Source organism: Tachypleus tridentatus, chromosome 8 (assembly GCF_004210375.1).
Source record: "Tachypleus tridentatus isolate NWPU-2018 chromosome 8, ASM421037v1, whole genome shotgun sequence".
Classification (NCBI taxonomy): Eukaryota; Metazoa; Arthropoda; class Merostomata; order Xiphosura; family Limulidae; genus Tachypleus; species Tachypleus tridentatus.
In genome coordinates, this window is record NC_134832.1 from 34313324 (window position 1) to 34336318 (window position 22995).

The 22995-nt window shown below is 32.5% G+C and overlaps 1 protein-coding gene across 4 annotated transcripts in view; it reads left to right on the plus strand.

Moving 5' to 3' along the window:
- Positions 1 to 7687: 7687 nt before the first annotated feature.
- The window catches only part of LOC143222142 (prolyl 4-hydroxylase subunit alpha-2-like), a 42197-nt gene continuing 26889 nt past the window's right edge, over positions 7688 to 22995 (plus strand). For 3 of the 4 annotated variants that reach the window (XM_076448177.1, XM_076448174.1, XM_076448178.1), the window contains exons 1-5: positions 7688 to 7834; positions 10840 to 11032; positions 14429 to 14565; positions 17927 to 18115; positions 20462 to 20622. In XM_076448177.1, coding sequence (XP_076304292.1) covers positions 10845 to 11032; positions 14429 to 14565; positions 17927 to 18115; positions 20462 to 20622 — 675 coding nt within the window. In that variant the 5' untranslated portion in view covers positions 7688 to 7834; positions 10840 to 10844. The other variant, XM_076448176.1, reaches the window with a different exon arrangement.

Here is a 22995-nt window from a genome sequence, read left to right on the forward strand (position 1 = left end):
GTTAGGTAACTATTTAGCTGTGATATTTGTATATATTTATTTAACCCATTTTATAAGTACCTCTGGAGATCCGTATCTTGGTCGAGCAAACTTATGCAAGCTTGATAACTGTCGTTATTATACAAATAAATGATGTCCTGTTGCATATTGATATTAAGGAAGTTATCACACTTAGGAACCAGCTGTCTGTGACGAGGTAATAATTCTATTTGTTACTTTTATTATTCTATTATCTATACACTTAAAGAGGACTTTATAATAAGCAGTGCCAGTGAGGGAATAAGAGTGCCTTGGGCTCCGTGCAGTAAGAGAAAGAAAAATCTCCATCATACATATACTGATCTCTAACGAACTGAATCAAGTTCACTCTCAAAATCACAATTTTAAGCATATACCTGTAAAAACATTTTAATGATATATGTAGCCTTGTAACACTAGAAACAATATAGACAGATCACAACTGTGTGTAAACACATTTTATAAACTCATGAATGATCATGAAAAAAACCTGATTAGAACATGCGTGTACTCGTATAAAGGTAGAATTATCTTTTTTTTCTGGCGTTTTTATAGTTGAAATCGTCGATGAGTTTTGAAAAGTCTAGCTTTTGAAATATATTACATTTAATTTTTAACTTTGTTTCCAATAAAAACAAAACTTACAATTTTTATATGTTTTATTTTTTACCATATTTTGTGAGAGAACCAAATTTTGGGTACAGATAGCCTCGATACTTTGCGTCATTAACTTTTTATTAAGTAAACTCCCAATAACCTACCCACGAAATTCTTGTAACATTCAGAATTGATAAGATTAACGTACCTTGATATATTACTATTTCATCAAAATTCAAAACAATTTTACACAAATTTGCAGTCTGCATAATCCATGTCATGTTTACTTTAAAAATTCATTAAAACTTTATTGTTATCATGATTAGTAATGAATATGTGAATAAGAAACGTGATGAATTTTGTTAAGTAGTGTAGCATATTAAAAAATATAAATATTGTAGGGGTTATAATATGCATTATAATATCATATGCATGATATGAATTTGGGATATAAATTATCAGTTTGCCTTATTTTCATTCAAGTATTGTTATACAAGGGTTAAACTTCTCTACATATTACTTAATATATGCTTAACTTGTCTTCTCTGAATTTCATCCTACTCTATTATTTTCTGCTTTCTCTAAATATCCAACTTATTTAGTTGTTCAAGTTTTTAGTTTTATAACAACAGAAAATAAAACACTGTAAACATGTTCAGCTTTATACAATATTTTGTTTTCCACCAGCAGTTACTGATAGAGCACTTGGAGTGTCTGGTTCTCGGAATGAATGTTCGCTGAGGATGACTATCCTAAATAGACAAGTTCAATCCTTAGAGGGGATATCCTCTGAAATGAACGTACTCAAAGTCTCTAAGTCTCTTTGTGAGCATTACAAACAAACAGGCAAAAAAGTAAGTCCTTTGAACAATGACATTTGTAAGGCTTCTTGTACGCATAACGCATAGTTAATATTTTTATTTAGATATTCTTAATTACGATTTGCTCGTGTAGTGTTTTTTGCCATTAACCCACTAACATTAACAATGATTGGTGAGTTAACTTTTAACTTTAAAATACATGAAAACGTTGTATGGACCTGCAGTATTGTTTTCTCTAAATCTATTTCTTATTACTACAGCTATGTAACTAACTTCATGTATGCAACATAACATCTTTTGTTTCATACATCATTCACGTAAAACTTTTTTTTAACTACTTACCACATCATTGTGCTAACCTATCATTAAATTGAATTATGAGATCATTTGATCTACAGTGTTGTTTAAAATTGTAGACACTTTTATGAAAATACATTTTGTTTCTATTTAAAGCTAGACTTTTTGTGTGAAAACTTTGTGAGTTTCATAAATCAGTCTAAAAGATATTTATGAGAAGTTCAGATACATAGTTACCTTTAAGTTTTATATATGTCTTCAGAAGTTAAACCTCTCGACGTGGATTTCTGTACGTGGTGAAGGGACCTCCCAGAGGAGGTAAACTGAAAGTGATGATAGGATCCTGGTGTTTGGGGGTCCAACCCTAACACACTGCACTGGCCTTGAATTCCTGTAAACTGGCGGCCTTGGAGTGGTCCTCCCAGGATCAATCGGCTGGTCTGCTTGAGCTAAGGTTAACGGAGTACAAATGTTGGACATAACAGCAGGTGTTATGGACAATGTGTCTGATGCTGGTGCTCGAGTATCGTTTTTACGAAACCCAGGCATTGTAATGCGTCCCCTCATAGGGCTCCATGGTGGGTGAGGTCAGTAGGCACTAAAATGTTTGCCTTTATTATAGATATTTCCATTCAAGAAAAAATAAGTAAAAATGAAAAAAACAACAGATTATCAGAAAATGACCACACTTGGACAACTCTCCAATTTTTACCTCCAGTTCTAATTATGTATTCTTTATCCAAGAAATCCCTAAGGTAGATGTCTCTCTTTTTTATTCAACAGGGATTAGAGGGGCTTGCTGGTTTCCCCAAGTCAATAAAGAAGTTATGCTTTAGAAATATTTTGGTGGAAATATCTTCACCCCAACATACCAAACTTCACTTGAAATCGAAAGCCATTGCGGATATATTCATCTAGGTTACTCCACATGCAACACAGAGGAGTTATAGTTGAGGGGGAGTTAAAGAACATTCCAGAGTCGGTGATCCTCGTTGGTTTCTCCACCCAAGGCGTTTTCGTTGTGCACTGAATCCCCACTCGCAAAGACGGAATTATGATGCCTACTAATGTTCTGATATTAAAAGTTACATTACTACATCCTTCTGCCACAACCAATTCAGATTATCTGAACTATAAGGTGTAGCCATACATTTCCAGCTCTTTCATATGTTTCCAGTATTTCCTTGGGTCGTACCATCACCATTTGTTCTCTCTACCTTTTCCTGAAAAGATCTATGACCAGTCAGACCTTGATGCCCTTATTGAGCAGTTATTATCTCACGTTTTATTTCTAGAAGATTAAAATAGACATAACCCCTTATAATATGGTGCTGATATTGATGAGAGGGGTCGTTCAATAGAGCTTATGCTCTTGGATCACAACCTTTCTCTCTTCAATACTGGTTCTCATAATTATTTTCATGCACCTAGTTAATCGTTTACTGCTATTGATCTCTCTATCTTATCCACTTCACTTTTCTCTTACTTATACATATATATATATAACAGCAATGTGTTCTGTTTCAGGGTCATTTTCTTTCCACTTAACAAGCAGAATCTTTGACAAAAATCTCTTGTACACCGTCGGACACTATGTAGTTACTATAGAAAAAAAAGTTATTCGAATTAATTAACTGGTTATTGGAAGTTAAAAGTTTACAAACGTGTTCAAATGTGATCTCTTTTAGGTTGTTTTCCAGCCCCCATCCTTGGAGAAAAATCCTAAAATAAATAATGTCGTGTACATTGCTGGACAGTTTCAAATTACCATACCAATAATTACTATAATCAAGCAAGCTAACTTTTGGTATGGATGATGACACACACACACATAACAAATCATCTTTATAGAAAGAACAGCTTAGGAAGGAACTCATTAAGAAGCAAAACCTGTGTAAAGGACAGTGTCAGATAATGTCACTCTTCCTTTCGTTATTAAATATCTAATGACTCCAGATGTTAATTCCATACACTGTTTATGGAAGATAATATTAACTTATTCAATTAAGAATTTGTCCTTAAATTCAAAGACATTATAAAAATGCTTTACAATGCACTCTAGATCGAGGGCTTTCTTAACCACCTTGTCAAAAAACAATAAGGATATATTAATAATATCGAGTAAATGAGTAAGGAGATTGTTTATGCCATTTTTATAATTATCACACATCCTTTGAGGTGCGGGGTTCAGTTTTTAAGATGAATTTCGGTGTAAGTGTTGTAGATTTTGTGCTGAATATTTCCCAGTCAATTTTAGTGTAGTTGTACACCTGTGGGATTTTAATGCATATATATCACCTGTTAATTTATAAAGTAAAATAAATAGGAAAATAGTCGCTAGACTCAACAGGATGAACCAAAAAGTTGTGGGAGATATATATAAGTGGGATAAGGATTATACTTATAGCAAGGTCAAGTATGTTGTGTCTGTGGCTGCGTGATAGTTCGTTGAGTATTACCATTTATAGCATATATGCTATTTTACTTTTGCAGCGTGTGAAGGGTTGAGCTCTTGGAGTTGGTTCGAAAATAATTGAAGTTAGAATGTGGGGTGTTAAAGTCTCTAATTAGGATAACTGTGGACCGTCTGTTTAAGCAAGTTTGTAGAAAGTTAATGTCAGTAGGTTTGCTTGAAAAAGAATACGTGGCTGGTATACAGTTTGACAGTTGTTAATACAGATATTAAAATAAATACTTTCGTTAATCCTTGTATAGATGTATATTTCTATCGATGTACAATGTTTAAAGAAAACAGCCATACCTCTAATGTAGTTTTAGGTCGAACGAATGATTTGAATCCTTTGTTAACCTGAAGATGCCCTAAAAAGTCGAAATGTTTTTTTGTACTTTATTTTAATTAAAGTTTTAATACCCATACCAGTCGTCTTTAGAATACACATTTACTTCAAGTGAGTTTCTCGTCATCATGAAAGTCTAGTTTAGTTATTTTTGAACTCATGTGGCAACGTAAATTATTTATCTACTTTGTTTCTTACTGCATAATCTGCGATAGATTCACTTACGTTACCACAAGAGTTACCACTCTTACCAAGTTAGATAACGAAATTTGTCATAATTATCGCCTTTAAAATAATTACTTTTAACACTATTATTTATGGAAACTAAATAATCATTAAATATTAGATCACTAAGTGAACTAAATAATAACTCCTACACTAAACAGTCTTGTACATCCAACAATCGTTATCTGGACTGATCTCACATGAGGTCAGGTTAGGCACCATATTTCTCAGGTCATATATATCCTTCAGCTAACGATAAGCCAGGCGAGTAGCCATGTTTCTCATTTATTTTATATATATATATATATCCTTGTACAAAAGTTATGTAAGTTCTGTTATTAATGTGCGAATGTCAAGTACATTTCATATAATCTTACATATCATGTATCATTTTATTATTGCGATAAATAATTAATTTAAAAATATTTTTTGTTGAATTACTTTATATTATATTTGGGCATTAAAAATTTGCGACTTCTTTCTGTGACTTTATTATTAGCGTCGATTTCTTCTTTAGCCAAAGTTTTGGCTATTATAAATATTAGATTTTGAATTTCAAATTTGTTGGTATTTCAGCCACATTGACAATTAATGTGTAAAAAGATTTAAGGTGTTTCTGAATGTTGTGTTTTATGCTTGCAGACTTAAATGCATAATGTGATGTGGTTGAGTGTGAGAAAGTATTGTTTTGCTATTTGGTAGAAATGCTAATCAACTTGTCGTAGTCTACAAGGGGGATTGTGTTTGTGGGCGTAAAAATGCAGAGCTTATTGAAAAGGATTAATAAATTCACAGTGTGATCTCATAGATCAATATATTGTGATAGTTGTGATGATGTGTTATTTTGTTTGTTTCGATTTCGGGAAGTTACAGCTGCATATACGTTGCTTTGGGTGTGTTTAATGGAAGCGTTGTTATTGGTTGCAGTGAAGATGAATGGTTGTGTAGAAGTGTTAGTGTGTACGTTTAGTCTTTTCGTGGTAGTTTCGGTGAAGGGATTAGTTAGTGATGTGTATTGCTGAACTGTAAAGTTTGAGTATGATGTTTGAAGTAGTGAGGGCCACTTATGCTGAGTGTATGGCGTGAGAGTCAGTAAAAAAGTGAATGTTGATGCTTGAATGGAGCTTTTGTGTAGTTGTATAGTAATGTTGCATATTCTGTTGAAATTTGGGACATGCTTTATAACTTCATGAAGCCTGATACACCTAATACACTGTGGGTTTGTATTGCAGTTAGGTTTGGTGTGCCCAAATGTTTGGCATTTGAAACAAAAATGTTTCGTACAAAACAGATTCATTACATCAAGATTTTATGCAGTGCCACAAATACACCAAAACAATAAGTTTCAGACCCCTAGTATCACGTGTAGGTACATCATCTTATGAAATAGCAAACTTTATAGCAAGAAAGTATTCGTTTTTTTAGAGGTAAGAACAAACATACAATAAAAGATTCAACAGAATTTCTAAAAAGGATTAAAAACGTAAAATTAAAAAATGGAGATTTACTTGTATCACTTGACATAATACCTTGTTTAAATGAAAGAAAAGATCAAATGCTTTGAAAATAGATTGATAGAAAGCAGAATTCCAGCAGTTGAAATTATGGAAATGTTCATGTTTTTTCAATTGAAAAATGAAAAAAGAAGAACCAGTTTGTTTTTTGTAATTTAAAAATAAACAATAAAAACATTCTGGTTCACTGTTTTTTGTTATTATGTAACTGAAAAACAAACAACGAAAAATCAAGTTTTCCCTTTTCTTGTTCATATTCCATTATTCACAAACTGAAAACGAAAATAGGAACTGCTTCATTTTATAGAAGCCGAAAACAAACAGATTCCTTGTTTACGTTCTCTTATTGAAAATTGAAAAACTAAAAAAGAACTAGTCTTTCAACAGAAACTATGTTGTACGTGTGTTGTCAATATACGCGGCTCTCAGATACAGCATGACCACACGATGATACTCCAAAATCGTTTTTTATGAGCACTCACCTCTGAATTTTCTAACAGTTGCAGATATAAACTCCAATATGTTTGATCTACATCTTTTGTTCGCTCAGTTTCTGTACATCAAGTCAGTAGTCAAATTCAAGAAACACAAGCAAGCAAGAAATTACCAAGCTAAAGCATAAAACCAAGAATTAAGCTGGAAATAACGTTATTCTAGAAACCAATAGCCACTCAAAACATACGAAATTCTAACTATTAAATGCTCTTCTATTGCAAAATGTAATAGTTACTATGCTTTCCACCTAAATATTATTCGTTGTTGCCTCTCCCTTCTTGCTACTACTCAAAAACATACCTTTCACAATATGACACAGCTTACACCTACTGCATATCTCCACTTGTTTTGCACAAAAACTTATCATTCACGCTCTATTATCAATTTAAAATTACTATGACATGTATCGTTGCATTTCTCTACGTGTTACGATTTGAACTAACACGTCACAGCAGTACCAGAAATCGGTATAGTTTTCATGAACTTCACAAACCTCTTTTTACAACACAGGATTTCTACAGGAATATATATATATACTCAAATTAAAATAACGATCCATAAGATACTAAGTTCGATTTAGAACAAACTCTAGCAGTTAATGATTGGAATAGATATACGTACACAGATGTAAAAACTCATTCAGAGATACGTCATACCTTCATATACTCGCTTTTCAGGTCAGCTAAACTCAGAAACTCGTTTAATAACTAGTATGTCGAAAGCATGCTTTCTGCCAACAGCCACCAGGTGTTTTTAAGGTATGAGGGGCTATTGTTTCTATTACTAAAATAATTATTGATATACACGCAATAAAAGAAGTGCGTAAGTTTATTACTGATTTAATATGCTATAGTTACACGTAATACATAGTATTATAATACAATAAAAATCTAATTGTGTACAACAAGCGTAATTGTTTATACTATCTGATATTTTATTATAGAAGGATCCCTTAAAATTATTCAACAAGTCGCTGTCTACGTATGCTTTTAAACATTCTTATTCTGCTCAACAAAGAGGACACGTTCGAGTCGTAGAAATTGGCGACATACAATTTTCAATTTAATTTGTAAGTATCTATACTAGTTATCGACTTATTACATTAGCAGTGTTACTTTGCTTCAATATCGCAATATTTCTGCTGAATACTTTGTACGGCAAAGTTTCAACGTTCGAGAACCTATCAACATACAGTATTATCCTCTAAGCGTGTCGTTGTGAGTTTGCTTTACTAATCGAAACTAATTATTTAATAACTAAAAATTTAATTAGATATATTAGTGAAGATTGAGTATTAGTAATTTTAATCATAAAACGATGAAAAACTATGGAAGAAGATGTTCACTGTATGTGTTTTATTTAGTTATGCATTCTTACTGCGTCAAACTAGTTTAGAACCGGTTTCGTACGTGTGTTTTAAACTATTGATACTGTGATGTAACTATGATGTAAACAGGACTACCAAATTCTTCAAAGTTCAAGTAGAAAAGTGATAGATATGTAAAAAGAAAGAAAAAAGTTACTGAATATCCATTGTTAAGTATGAAATATGTGGATAACTCACTAGGTACCTATAATATTGATCATATTTTTTGTTCACTGGCTATATAAACCACGTAATTATGTCTCATGCTATAGCTTATGATATGGTAATAGCAAATAGAGGCAACATAGGAAGAGTTATCAAGTCGATAATTTTCAAGTTGCATGCTGAAAATTTTGTGGGTTCGCGGGTTGCTTTTATAGTCTTCTGATAATTTATATTTGGTTTGAAATTATTTTTGTAAAAGTAAAACCCTGAATACCATGTTCATAGGTATCTGTGTAATCCCAACGAAAATAAAATAAAAGCAGTAGCAGGCGCACTATATAATACATAAGTTTTTTGTGTACCTTTGTCATTTATTCCCAGTGCTTGAAAAGTTTCGTCATATTATCGAAGCATTAAACGGAATAGAAAATGAGATAGAAAAGGAATAATTTCAATTTATTAAAATTTCTATATAGAATATATTTTAGCAATCAAATAAAGTTCATTCATAACTTTGTATCTTTAAATTAATTTACTATTTCTTTACAGTGTTTCCCAGAATTGCTTGATATTTCATATATGTGGTTAATTAATCTATTTGAAGCACGTAAACTGCGAGTAGCATCGAACTGAAAGATATTTTAAAATAAATATTAAATATTAAGCTAAAATAAAATAACTGATGACCGATTTATTCAAACATTGTTGAATTAAACTTCTCAAACACTCTATTAGAGGCCAAAATTTTACCCAAGACTCAATATATCCCTTGAAACATCCTTGTGCAGATGCATACTTCAGGAGTGAAAATGTATTGGACTTACTGCGCTCTGCTGTCATTATATGGTGGATCTCGAGTATTTCTTGTCTAATGCCATATTCAAGAGTGAAAACAGTACTAAGAACTCAACGTTCTTCAGTAATTTTTCAAACTTTGAATTAAGAATGTACTAGAAAAATGACAAATATTTTAAGATTATGCTAGAAATGTGCTAGTTTTCCGAAATGCCAGATTGCGTGTTAAATCATTGATGTCACAAAAAATGTACTAAATCTTGTCACTGGTGGACCAGCGGTGCAATTTAGGACTTATAACGCGCCTTTTAGGGGTTAGCGGTAAACTTACGGACTAACAACACCAAAATCTGAGGTTAGACTCCTCGTGGTAGACAGAGTGCAGATTGCCTTTTCTATAGTTTTACGCAAAAACAAACTCGTTTATGATTCTAACAGTCGGGAATTAATAACTGCTTTGGCCACTGCGCAGGTAGTATATTTTGTAAATTTCCGCTTAAAAACATGAAAATTAAATACATATATATTACAAAAGATCGAATAAAATTCCCTAAATTTGAATGGGGATAAGACTAAATTTTGCCGATAACTTTAAAACCCTAGTTTCATTACCATTTTTGGACACAGTAAAGATATTCCATTGATAGCTTTATGCTTAACACCAAACAAGTCAAGTATGCTAAGCCCAAAACTAGAGTTGTTTTATCTTTGGTATGAGCCTGGCATGGCCAAGTGTGTTAAGGCATTCGACTCGTAATCCGAGGGTTGCGGGTTCGAATCCCGGTCGCACCAAGCATGATCGCCCTTTCAGCCGTGAGGGCGTTATAATGTGACGGTCAATCCCATTATTCGTTGGTAAAAGAGTAGGCGGTGGGTGGTGATGACTAGCTGCCTTTCCTCTAGTCTTACACTACTAAATTAGTGACGGCTGGCGCAGATAGCCCTCGAGTAGCTTTGCGCAAAATTAAAAAAAAAACAACAAACAAACCTTTGGTATTTGCTTAAGAAAAGGTAGTCCCGATATCTATTTGTTTTTAACTAGATTTTTTGCTGACCAGAAAGTATAACAAGAACCTATTTGCATCTCCTGTTTTCTTTATTTTTTGGACCACAAAAAATAAGTCACAAGTATATACTTTTTTCTTATTTTTTATTTTTTAAACCAGAAACTAAACCATGTCCACGTTTATCTCTTTCCTTCGGATCTAAGAAAAAATATTTTCAATAGATAGCTTTGTTTTTGTGGTTTGATTATTAAACTAGAAATTAATGTGGATGTCTATTTTATATCAATCATCTTTAGCCCCCAAAGGATTGGTCCTGGTAGCAGTATATATGTTCAGTTTAATTTCTTATAACCAGAATTAGAAGCGTTGTAAAACATTAGCTACCGAATGTCTAATATAATTGATGTCTTAAGATTACGTTATCGTGTTACCATTTTATTAGCTTACAGTAGTAAACAGAATTTCGATAGTGTATGAAATATAGCAAATAGACTATAGAAAGTGTTCTGGAATAAGCAGTATATTACAAACAATACTAAATTTCTTCGCGCCTTTGTTTTTAACTGAATATTGACTTCCAGATTTCTTAAACGTAACAATAATCAAATTATCATAAATGTAACCTTATTTTTCAAAGTAACGCAATCAGGGTTCCCAAAAGATGATTCCATATTCTCAAAATTAAAATAAACGTTTACGATATCCTAAATATTGACATTTAAATAATATTTAACATTTTAGAAATCATGAGGAAGTTACTCTGGGTGTTCTTGTTGATATCTACCGAGTGGTGCCATTATGTGGGCTCGAACACTACACAGATATATGCATCTACTTCGGAAGTTAGACTCCTTCTGGAATCTGAAAGACAGCTAGTTTCGATGTTACAAAGATATGTTGACAAAGAAGAGGAGCGGCTGAATGTAGTGAAAAAGTAAGAAGCAGAAGACTTAACTCTTACACGTCATAAATAGGTATTCTGGAAACACTTGGAAGTTACAGATAATGTAAAATTAGTAATGCACACATAAATTGCATAATGTCTTCACAGAAAAACACCTGATAAGTATAATTTGTTGCAAGTTTTTTCCGTATAATTTTGGTACTCTAAATTCATCCATATTTCCTTGGTTTCCAATGTAGTTATCAAAAACGAGGGATATTCACATTTTGTAAATTCTGAATCCCTGATCTGAACACATTCTTAGATAACTTTAGAAGATTTACATTAAACAAAAAAAGGACATAAATTTCTGATTTTGCAACTTACGTCATATGGTGACTAAATGTTTTCGCATTATCTTGAGGTAGGTAAAATTTAAGGGTGAAACACTTATTGAAAATCTAATTTCCTATAGAAATCATGTGACATAAGCGTTTAAGAGCATCACATATAAATTATACATGTCTAAACTACACAATTTTACTTGAGCATAAAAATGGGAAAGTAAAACAGGAAGACTACAAGAAACAGTATATAGTAGGAGAGGAGACACAACATAAGAAATATATCGACGGTAGAGGAAAACACCAAAAGAAAAAAACGTATAGGATAAGGACCACCGAGAAGAAGTGTAATGGGGCTACCCCTAAGTCTGGGAGACATCAGAGACCCCGCACAAAAACAAGAAAAAATTAATGTAACATGCAAAAAGCTCGCCAGATTAACTTTTCAGAGTTCATTAAAAACTTTGCCGTGAAAAAGTCTCGGAAAGTTGCATTTTATAGTTGCGTGACAACAAAACTTAATATTTAGCACTAAACACTGTTTTTATGAAGGTTTATTTGTGGGATGTTATTATTAAATTGATATTTTCCAACTTCTTTTTATATAGCTAAGACACTGCATGGGGTACCATGACAGTTATTTCGAAATTTTAATGAATGATAATTATTCTCAACCTGTTTCATTCAACTGTCAATAGGTAGAGCTGGAGCATTACCATAGAGTTGAAATTTACATTTTCTAATGGAATGTAAGAATGAGTCCCATAAAATGGAAAGAATGACAAAATATTCTCTTGCCCTAACAGTTTTGCACGATACTGTATAAAAGTTTACTTATTAACACAAGTATAAAATTCAGTATTTATTATAACCTCTGTTTCGAAACAATAATATCAAATATGTACTGAACGTTATTATCTTAGTAATACAAACCCAAATATATGATAAATACTGCGTTTATAAACTTAAACAATATGATTACGATTACATGTTAGACAATACGTAGTAGAGATTTCTAATATATATCATATGTATACATTAATAGACTAAGCAGTTTATCAGAGAAGCTTAGTAAACTGAAAATATAGCTTGTGAACGTTTGAGCGGTTCAGCAAAACTTAAGAATAACACATACTTATATTGCTTTCTTCCTTATCTTCTATAGTCAGAATTATTTTACAGCTAATTTCATTTTCCCTACCTCTAAAATGAAAACAAAATAAAATGTAACTATGTTTAACATTTCTTCGAAAGATTTTCAACACATAATGAAAACTTTAACCTTTGCCTAATAACACCAAGAGGCGGCATCTTCCATTTATAAGACATTCCATATATATATATGGAACAGAAAATTTATTTGTGTTTTTTGATATGGTGAAAGCTTTAGTGAAACGCTTAAAGACGCATTTAAATATTGCAAAACTGAATCAATATTAAATGCCTGAAAATTATGGAAGTAATAAACGTAGAGAATAAGACATTTGTTTGTAGCCAAGCAACAGCTTTAGTTTTTTCATCCTATTTTACATGTTGATTAAATTTGAAAGTACATAAGATAATTGTGGAATATAATGACAAAAAGGGCTTTAATATGAGTTAACATATGTAAACACAGTGATTACTGTAACAAGTAGAAATAAATACAACGAAATATTACTTCATATAGACATATATTGTAATGAAAATAACTGTACTTATGATGGAGAAATTTAAAAGAATTATAATAAGCTAGTTAAAGTGTGTATATTTCAAACCAATTTTATCACAAAAGTATAATCTATGTACTGTTGTTGCTAAGCAACAACTCATAAAACCCATTATTAGAATGTATTTTTGCCAAAACACACTGACTTTCCATATATTAGAAATTGTTATATAAAGAGCTATTTTTTTTACAATGTGAGTTTCCGCAAGATTGCCTCATTATAAAGATTTACCTGCGTGCATTCACGTGAATAAAGTAAGCAATAATAACCAGGTGCGCGCTCTGAGGGTCCACTTAGTACGTGTGCAAAATTTCAAGTTTCTGGATTCTTTCCTCTTGGTGGTCACAGACCTACAGACATGTTCTTTTATTATTATAGATTGGACGAGTGATTCATAGTTACAACATTGTTGCAAACTAAAAACTGGGTCATGTAGCTAAATCTAAATCACAACTTTTATTCTTGTGTATTTAAATATACAGGGTGGCCTGTAAGTCCCTACCCATCCATATATCTTATGTATCCAGTGTATCTGTGTGCTGTCCCTCATTCTCGCTGCATAATATTATGCGACGCCATGTTTTGTGAGACATTTTTCTCAACATAGCAGGGGTTATTGTTCCAAATGCCGCGGTAACAGCTGCCTTCAACTCATCATTAGTATTATAACGTTGTTTAGACACAATGTCCTTTATGTATCCCCAAAGAGAGTTATCACATGTTGTCATCAGTATTCTTGCTCTTATGTACCCACGTACTTGTCACAATACGCTCTTTAAGTGTAAATGGGCTAACATCGGCCATATTTCTCTGAAAAAAAAAACAAATTTATAATACATGCGTAATTGAATATAACATAATAACATATGAATGGGTAGGGACTTACGGGCCACCCTGTATAATAAAAAACACTTAGAGTGTTGATTTTTTGGAACGAATAAAAATAATTTTTATATATAGTTATCTTATGCACGCATATATTTTTCTTGAATTCACCCTACTGTTTTGATACCGTAACAGCTATTGGTACCCCTGAATTTGTCCTTTTAAATCAAAAGTAGTTTTTATACCAATTTACCAAAATGTGTATATATATGTTTGTGGAATATTTCTAAAAAAACCAAGATTATATACTTTGTATCTCTTTATCCATGCTAACACTGGGGTTTTATGTAATAAAAACAATTTAAGAAATTTCAGTTACAACCTCGGTGATTGTTTGTTTTAGATTCTCCACAATATTGCCTTTTCTTTTTTTGTCCCATGTGCTTTATATTTCGTAACTCCGAAACCGAAATATAAAGCACATAGGATACCAAAACAGACAATTTTATTTTTTCCGATTTACATCAGTATTGTTAGCTCAAAAAATAAAATAAAAAGATTATTTTCAGATATATCGACGACTTTAATCAAGTGTCTCCAGGAAGACAACCCACGGACCTCAATCCTCTTCAAGGATATCGGTTGCTACAGAGGATTGTTCATGAGTGGCCCCATATTGAAAGAGCTTTGAAACCAAAAACCAAAGGTGATTTTATTTTATCTTTTTGTGATTTAATGTACGTACAATAATGACTGTGATAGAACTTCAGTGTACATAGTTTTGATCACAAGAAAACAGCACTGGTATTATTGTTTTATTTAAACTTAGATTTATTAAATTAGATAAAATACGCATGTTTAACATGTAGACTGATGATAATAAGATTCATTTAAATCCTTATTATGTTTCCACATATTTCTTTAGCAGATTAGTAACGTAAGCGATTAACACAAATCACGATACGTTTTTCCCATCACTAACTCCAAAGTGACATGTTGATTGTAAGGTACAATGACAGTATGATTAAAGAAGGCAGTCCTTAATTCTTTATTTTACACATCTAGTCATTTGATTGATCAGAACAAACTCCTGAATGATGATAACTTTATATTCACTTCGTGCATTGACGAGAACTTTCCAGAACAATCTTTTACCCAATTAGTATCAGGATAACAAAAAAAAAATTTTTTAGGTATTGAAAATATAATAACCACTTGAATATATTTCTTAACTCCACACTTTAAACATAGTTGAGTTTTTTTTTATTTAGATTAAGCTCTAAATAATCTACTATCGTGTTCTATTTCACTTTATACACACTGTTCTTGAATTTTTATGATAATGTTTAATAGGTTTAAGTCATTCCCATACTTTGGAACGCAAAAAACAAAAAACAAAATAAAAAACACTGGCTCAATGGTAATCTTCGATACCCGAAATGGACACAGCGCATGTCGCTTATTGTGTTGTTTTGTGCTTAAGAAATATTTAAATATCGCAATGTAAAAAAACAACAACAACATAAACTTTGGCACAACAAAAATGTGCTTACGATGTTACGGAGTTAAATGTAATATACTTTTGTTTAGAAGTGTCAAATGTGTTTCCCTCCTTTTTTTGATAAAAACAAAAAGGTATAATTATTTACATTTGTCTGTTAGTTAGAACTTTGATTATAGAGACATTTCTCAGGAATATAAGACGTATTAGAATAAAATCTGTTAAAAGATAAAGCAAAAACAAGTCCTGTGCATACCAATTAGTAACAGAATGTATAGTGTATTTGATGTACACCTTATTTTATGAGTTTTAAGATATCTAATTCGTATTGGAACTATGTCTGTACTGAATTGAAGATATAATTTATAGGTAATATATTGTTATATTCTTCTGCCTGAGTTTTGTTTATTGGCAGATCTGAAAAGAACGACTGGAGTTTTTGTCTTTTTGCTGTTAAGTTTACTGAGTAGGCTGTGTGCTGAAGTTAGTGTGTCCGGGCTGTGAACCTAATAATATTAAAGAAAAAGATAAAATCTCTCGGATTTCGTGTCGTGGCAACGCTATAAAACTGACGGTGAAACTCTACTATATGGTCAGTAGCTGAGAGTTGGCAGTGAGTGCTGTTGAGCAGCTGCCATCATTCTATTCCATCAATTCAAAATTATCGATAATTGTGTGCAGATAGATATTGTATAGCTCTCCTAGAAAATGTTAAAACAATCGACCAAGCATATAATTTTTTACGAATTCACATTTTCGTAAGATTTCGTTATTTATTGAAATTATCCATTACAATTTTCTTTTACTTTGAAAAGGTGTAATTTGCTTTAGATTCCTGAGCAATGTTTCTACAATTGAAATTTTAACTGAAAGATACAATAAAATTTTATTTTTTTAAATAATGCGTTTGAAAATTTAAAAATGGATTACAAGTAGGTTTTATTGACTGTTGGAAACATATTTTACCGCATCCTAAGGTTTTTGTTATTATTGTAAGGTATCTGAAATTGAAAATTTTAAGCTGAACATTAAACTGTGTGCACGTGGGCTAAAAGGCTAGGCCAGAGACCCCTAGAGTTTAAATACAGACTTCCGTAATTTTCAATACTGACCATAGAGAAGAAAACCTGCCAACAGCGACCACTGGCTTTTTTAAATGAATAACAGAGTTGTCATATCTATCATTCCTTCCATAGTTGTAAGTTCAGCGCTCAAGTCTCCCCGCACCTTTCGATACACAGTGCGACTTACTAATCGTTAGGCTGCGCATAATACTTAAAGTATTTGATAGAATTAAATCCACCAAATAATATCTTAAAATTCCAGGAGAATATCCGACGACTGGGATAGGTCATAGAAATAGATTACTTAGAACTTTGCCTGAACAATTACAATGTTCTTAACTCTGATTTTATCAAACAGAGATATTAATAAATTATTATTATTTATGTTGGTTATCAGAGGGTTGATTTGTTTGTTTGTTTTGAAATTTCGCACAAAGCTACTCGAGGGCTATCTGTGCTAGCCGTCCCTAATTTAGCAGTGTAAGACCAGAGTGAAGGCAGCTAGTCATCACCACCCACCGCCAACTCTTGGGCTACTCTTTTACCAACGAATAGTGGGATTGATCGTCACATTATACACCCCCACGGCTGGGAGGGCGAGCATGTTTAGCGCGACGCGGGCGCGAACCCGCGACCCTCGGATTACGAGTCGCACGCCTTACGCGCTTGGCCATGCCAGGCCCAGAGGGTTGAAACTAGCACCCTAAATGGTTGTGTACGATTTTGCCTCCCAGAACAGTGATATTTTAGTTCACAATTATTAAAAATGAATATGTTAGTTTAAAAATTGTTTATTTTTAATTCTTATTTACTAGAATATGGGGTTAGAAGTCTTGACAATTGAAAACACTTTCTATGAAACTTCCACATTCATAATAATGATTCTCTTTATTTCTTACATTGCACTCGTATCAAATGTACATTGCTTTCTTTCTCACAACTTTTTATACAAACGTCAAAATGTGAAAAGTTTATCATTGTATGCAATAGTCACGAAGTTCTCCATCTAGAAGGGCCAAGCGGACCCAGTGGTTAGCGTAATGGACTTTCGATCCGGAGTTCCGTGGCTTACGTTTAGTAGCGGTCAAAGAAATAAACAAAAAAGAAATGTGTTCTTTATTTCACAGCTGTAAGCGCTTTATAAGAGTGATTATTCTCTTATTATTCTCTCGAGGTAACCCAAGAGTTGGCAATGATGGTGTTGGCTAGCTGCCTTCCCTTTAGTTTCTTACTTTGAAATTAGAGACAGCTAGTGCAAGTAGTTGTTGAGTAGCTTTTGCACGAAACTTCAGCAAAAACAATCCATTTATGATGGTGTGTTACAAAGTTACTAGCAATAAAATAATGAGAAAGAACTCCATAGTTATCAAGACAAAAATTTATGACGTTTATTACTAAAAATAATTCTCGTGCAGTTTTGTTAATACTTAATTATTTCTTCGTAACACAAATTTTCACCAGATAGTTGTAACTTATCAATATTTCTATGCTCTTTGTTCCAGAAATTACCACACAAATACGAGAAGTAAAGAACCGCACCTACACTCCCAGCCGACAAGATGTTGAGGAGGCAGCATTGGCAGTTGTTCGTCTACAAGATATTTATGATTTGGACTCAACTCAGCTTGCTAAAGGACAGATTCACCTTCCAAGCCGAAAGAAAGAAGTGAAAACACCTGTTCTCTTAACAGGCACAATTAAACATTTTGTTTTCCTCAGTATCAATAAATTAGCTTTGTCTTGTTGACTAAAGGAAATATCCAGTGCAGATAGTATTTTCATTAAATAGTACATTTTACTTATATTTTATAGCACAGTAATGAATATGGATATATACTTTTTATTCGTTTCGTCCATTTAGTAGGGGTCGCCGTTCTTCACAAGGATTGCCCTCCTCCAACCATTTTTGATCATTGCTACCGTGTTTCTCCGAAAATAAGACAGGGCTTATATTAATTTTCACTCCAAAATATGACACTAGGGCTTATTTTCGGGGATGTCTTATTTTGATATGTTAAAAAAATGAAGTTACAAAGTAAAACTATTAAACTAACCATTTAAAATAAACTATTATTAAACTATTAAACTAAATGATTAATACTTAAACAAACTAATTAACTAACTATTAAACTAATTAATAAATTAATTTTTTTTTATTTCTTTCCTCTTCCTGCCACTCTTAACTAGGGCTTATTTTAAGGGTAGGGCTTATATTAAAACTATCCCCAAAAATCACACTAGGTCTTATTTTATGGGTAGGTCTTATTATCGGAGAAACATGGTAGGTCTTATACGATTCGTTTCTTGTCCATGCCTTCTTTTGTCTTGTTACTGGCAATTCTGATGTTCTCCTTACTATTTGTTGTTATTTTCTTCTTTACTCGTAACCAACTACCTCAACCTAGCTTTCCCACCTTTTCCTCGATTCCACAGGCCCCTACCATTTCCTTAGTTTCTTAATTCGTTCTCTTCTTTTGCAATGACACTTCAAATAGCATTCTAATTTCTGGTCTTATCAACAAGCCTCCTTCTTCAGGGTATAGATTTCAAACCTATAGAGAAGCATCGATCTAACCACAGTGTTATGCACTTTGACTTTCAATTCCCTTAGTAACCTTTTGGTACAAATGACTGTGACTACTTCCTTTCGTTTTTCCTAACCTATCTGGATTCTAACTCTTACAGCATTCTCGCTTCCTTCTTCACATTGGATTGTACTTCCCAAGTACCTAAAATACTCTACTTGCTCCAGCAACTTTCAATTTACGTCTGTCATCTTGATCTTCTTTCTACCCGTTTCACTCACCATAACTTCCATTCTTCTGGTATTCGTTTTCAAGCCCCTTCTTTCCATACTCTTTTGCTACACCTTAACTTGTGTTTGTGACTCCTGCTCACTTTCATCCAGCAGCACAAGGTTGTCAGCAAATAATAAATTCCATAGGAGTCACTCTTGCAGTGGTCAATGAAAGTGAGGAAAACCAGGGTGCTAATGCCTGACTTTTGGTATGACCCAAAGTTTATTTCAAACTTGTGCGCTTCTTTATATACCATGTTCACGATTGTTCTTGTGTGGTTGTCAATAGTCTGATCAGCTTTCCAGGCAATCTTCTTTTCATAGACACCCGTATATTAATTCTTGTGACATTCTGTCATACGCTTTCTACAAATCTACAAATACTTGGTGTAACTTCTAGTTTCCTTCAAGATACTTCTACAAATATCGCAGGATGAAGTTTATATCTGTTGTTCCTCTCCGAGGCCGAAACCCAAACTCTTTTTTATCTATGTCCACAGCTTTCCTTATTCTCTTTTCCAGTACCTTTTATTTCATCATGTGATCCATCAATTTTATTCCTCTATAGATTTTACACTCAAAATCATCTTTCTGTTTGTAGATGTGTATCTATAGGTTCTGTCTTCATTCTGTGGGTGTACGCTCCAGATGTTGTTCAACAAGGTTCATACTTACTCAGTTCCTTCATCTTCTGATGCCTCGACTATTTCGAGAATAATCTTTATAACCCTCCAAGCTTGCCAGTCTTCATTTTATGATTGGTCCTTTAACATTTGCTGTACTAACGTCCAGTACTCGGCCTGTTACTCTTTGTTACTTTCCTTTCCTTGTCTGTTTCGTGTACCACCTTTTCCTCTTCTGGTGTCTCCATGTTACTATACCAATTTTGAAATTCTTCGTCTTTTGCTACAACGTTTAATCATTAAGTATGAATACATATGAATATTCTTTGAAAACAAAAGTATAATTTGAGAAGAAAATTAGCGACAAGCATCATATCGTTATAACATAAAATTACACCAATCATCTGTTCTGTTTCAAAGTGCTGGTGATTGATTACGACAATGATTCGACGTTTCTTAAGCAACTAATGATTCTTTATGTTGATTATTTAATCTTTCTGAAACAACTAATGACTAACTGCTTCGGTGATCCGTTATTTTTTACGCAATATCAGTGATTTTCCCTTTTCACATATCTAATGATATATTAAATGAATGATCTGTTTTTCTCCATACAGCCAATGATTGCTTGCGGCTAGGCAGACAGTCTTATTACCATGGTTACTTTGGGTTTGCTGTCGACTGGATCCGGGAGGCCTTAAAAAAGTCTAAAGAGAACAAGCATGAAAAACAGCTACGAGGGAAAGCTCATAGCTGGTTAAAAGTCGCAGTAGAAGAGGTAGATTGTATTATATTAATTAACTTATTGTCAGACTCTACCGTACTAACTGACTCGTAAGTTGTTTTTCATCAGATAAATAACTAATTAAGTAAAGGTACTATAATAAATATGAAACCCAATCTGTTATCTGACTTACCATTTGTTACCAGTTTTTGGAAACTCCACCCTTTACTTTTCTAAGTTATTCAACATGCAAGCTTTTTAAGATACTAAAAACTCTTCATCTTATATGTTGAACAATACATTAACAGTATTAATGTTACACATTTTTTAAATCTTACATAAATATAGATTCGTTGTAAGCATCAGCTAAAGCTTCTGTGCTGTTTTTATCCCACTGATTAAAGAACAGAGTTTTGAACTTATTTTAACCAAGTAAAGGCTACAATGAATAAGTTCTCAGCATTCTAACTGTTATCAAGATATTTTTCAAAGAGTAGAAAATTGTTTAGGAGAGACAGGTTTTGTGTGAACACTTCCTTGTAAAGTTAAGATGTTTTCGTAAAATCTTATTGTGATTCAAGTCTATTTTTTCAGTTTTTAAGATATATTTTAAACTTTTGTGTGAGAATGTACTTTTCATATCAGTTTAGTTTTCTATTGCTCATTCTCTTTATCATATCTTCTGAAGTTATTAAAATATTAATAACTATATTTTTCCAATACCATTAAAAAACTCTTCATAGCTTAAGTCCTAATACAAAACTATTGTTATTCATTTCTTATATAAATATATAAAAGTATACTTATGAAGGCAAGTATAAAAAATCAATATTTGTTCTAGCATGTGTTTGGGAAGAGTGACATTAAATATTCACAGAACATTACTTATGATAGAAGTGCAATCTCATATTATGGTTAACGGTTCATTTTTAAAAATTAAACAAAACTATTATCGTTTCATTTTAGATAATACGGAACACAGATTTTCAGTATATATATCGTATTTACAAATTAATAAACTAAGTATTTTGGGATAAAAGATTAATACGCTGAAACTACAGCCTGTGGATATTGCAGAAACTTAGAAAGGCTTAAGAATAACGCATATCTACAATGCTTTATTACTTCATTTTTTATAGTCACATTTACTTTACGACTAACTTTATTTTCTTAACCTCGCGAGTCACTAAATTAATAACAAAATAAGGCGTAACTGTGTTTAATCTTTCTTTGAATGACTTTTAACACATAATTATTACTTTTTGACATTTGCCTAATGACACCAAGAAATGGCACTATCTACGCATAAGGAAAGACAAGTGTAATGGGACGACTAAAACTAGCTAAAAACAATAAATACAACATAATGCAAACAAAACAACTGTATTGTTATCATGCAAAAATGTTTAACAATAATTTGGAAATAAATAAAAATTACAAACGTAAAAGAAATTAGATTCGTTGATCGCGCATTTCTTCAGTATAGTATTGTCGACATGATTCCTGATAACTCTGAAGTTTATAACTCTAAAAATTGGGTTTATGTACTCGCGATAGGAAGAAAACAAACACCCTTTATATTTTTTAGCCTAACAACAACAAAAATTTCGATAATGTACATGTTGTATTTTCCAAATTCCAACTTTTAGGGACATGTTTTACTAAAAGTTGGGCATAATAACATTTTACTAAATTAGGACTTGTATCTCGGAACGGCTAGTATGGATATTAACACTCCTACTAATAAAGCAGAGAGCAATGTTTCGACCTTCCTAGGTCATCTTCAGGTTAACCTCGTCATTAAGAATAAATTAGGACTTGCTAAACCGAAAATGCCTGCTACTGAGTTGTATTGAAAGATTTCAGGCCTCAGATTAATAGATTGTAATAAAAGTTGAGTCCATTAACTTTAATCTTCATATAATATGAATAAAAATAACAGAGAACTACATCAATACCATATATTTTTAGTTGAATTGACAAGAAATTAATTTAATTATGTAACATCATATATACTGTCTCTTCAGAAGACGCATAACAGTTGAATAGAGTAACATTGCATTAAGTTAAATATTGTCCGTATAACATTTTATTGCCCCCCAGTGGCTCAGCGGTATGTCTGTGGACGTACAACGCTAAAAACCGGGTTTCGATACCCGTGGTGGACAGAGCAGAGATATCCCATTGCGAACCTTTGTGCTTAATTCAAAACAACAACAACAACATTTTATTTGTTGATAATATTGATTTAGGCACAAGTTATCAATATTTCACACACGAATTCAACTCTCAGCGGTATTTTCAAACAAATACTCGTTATCAGACACATTCACTTTTTATAAACATGAATCTACTCGTTGGTCTCCCCGTTCAACGAAGGTGAGATTTTTGGCACTAGCATATCAGTGTTCTGTGATTCACTTACAC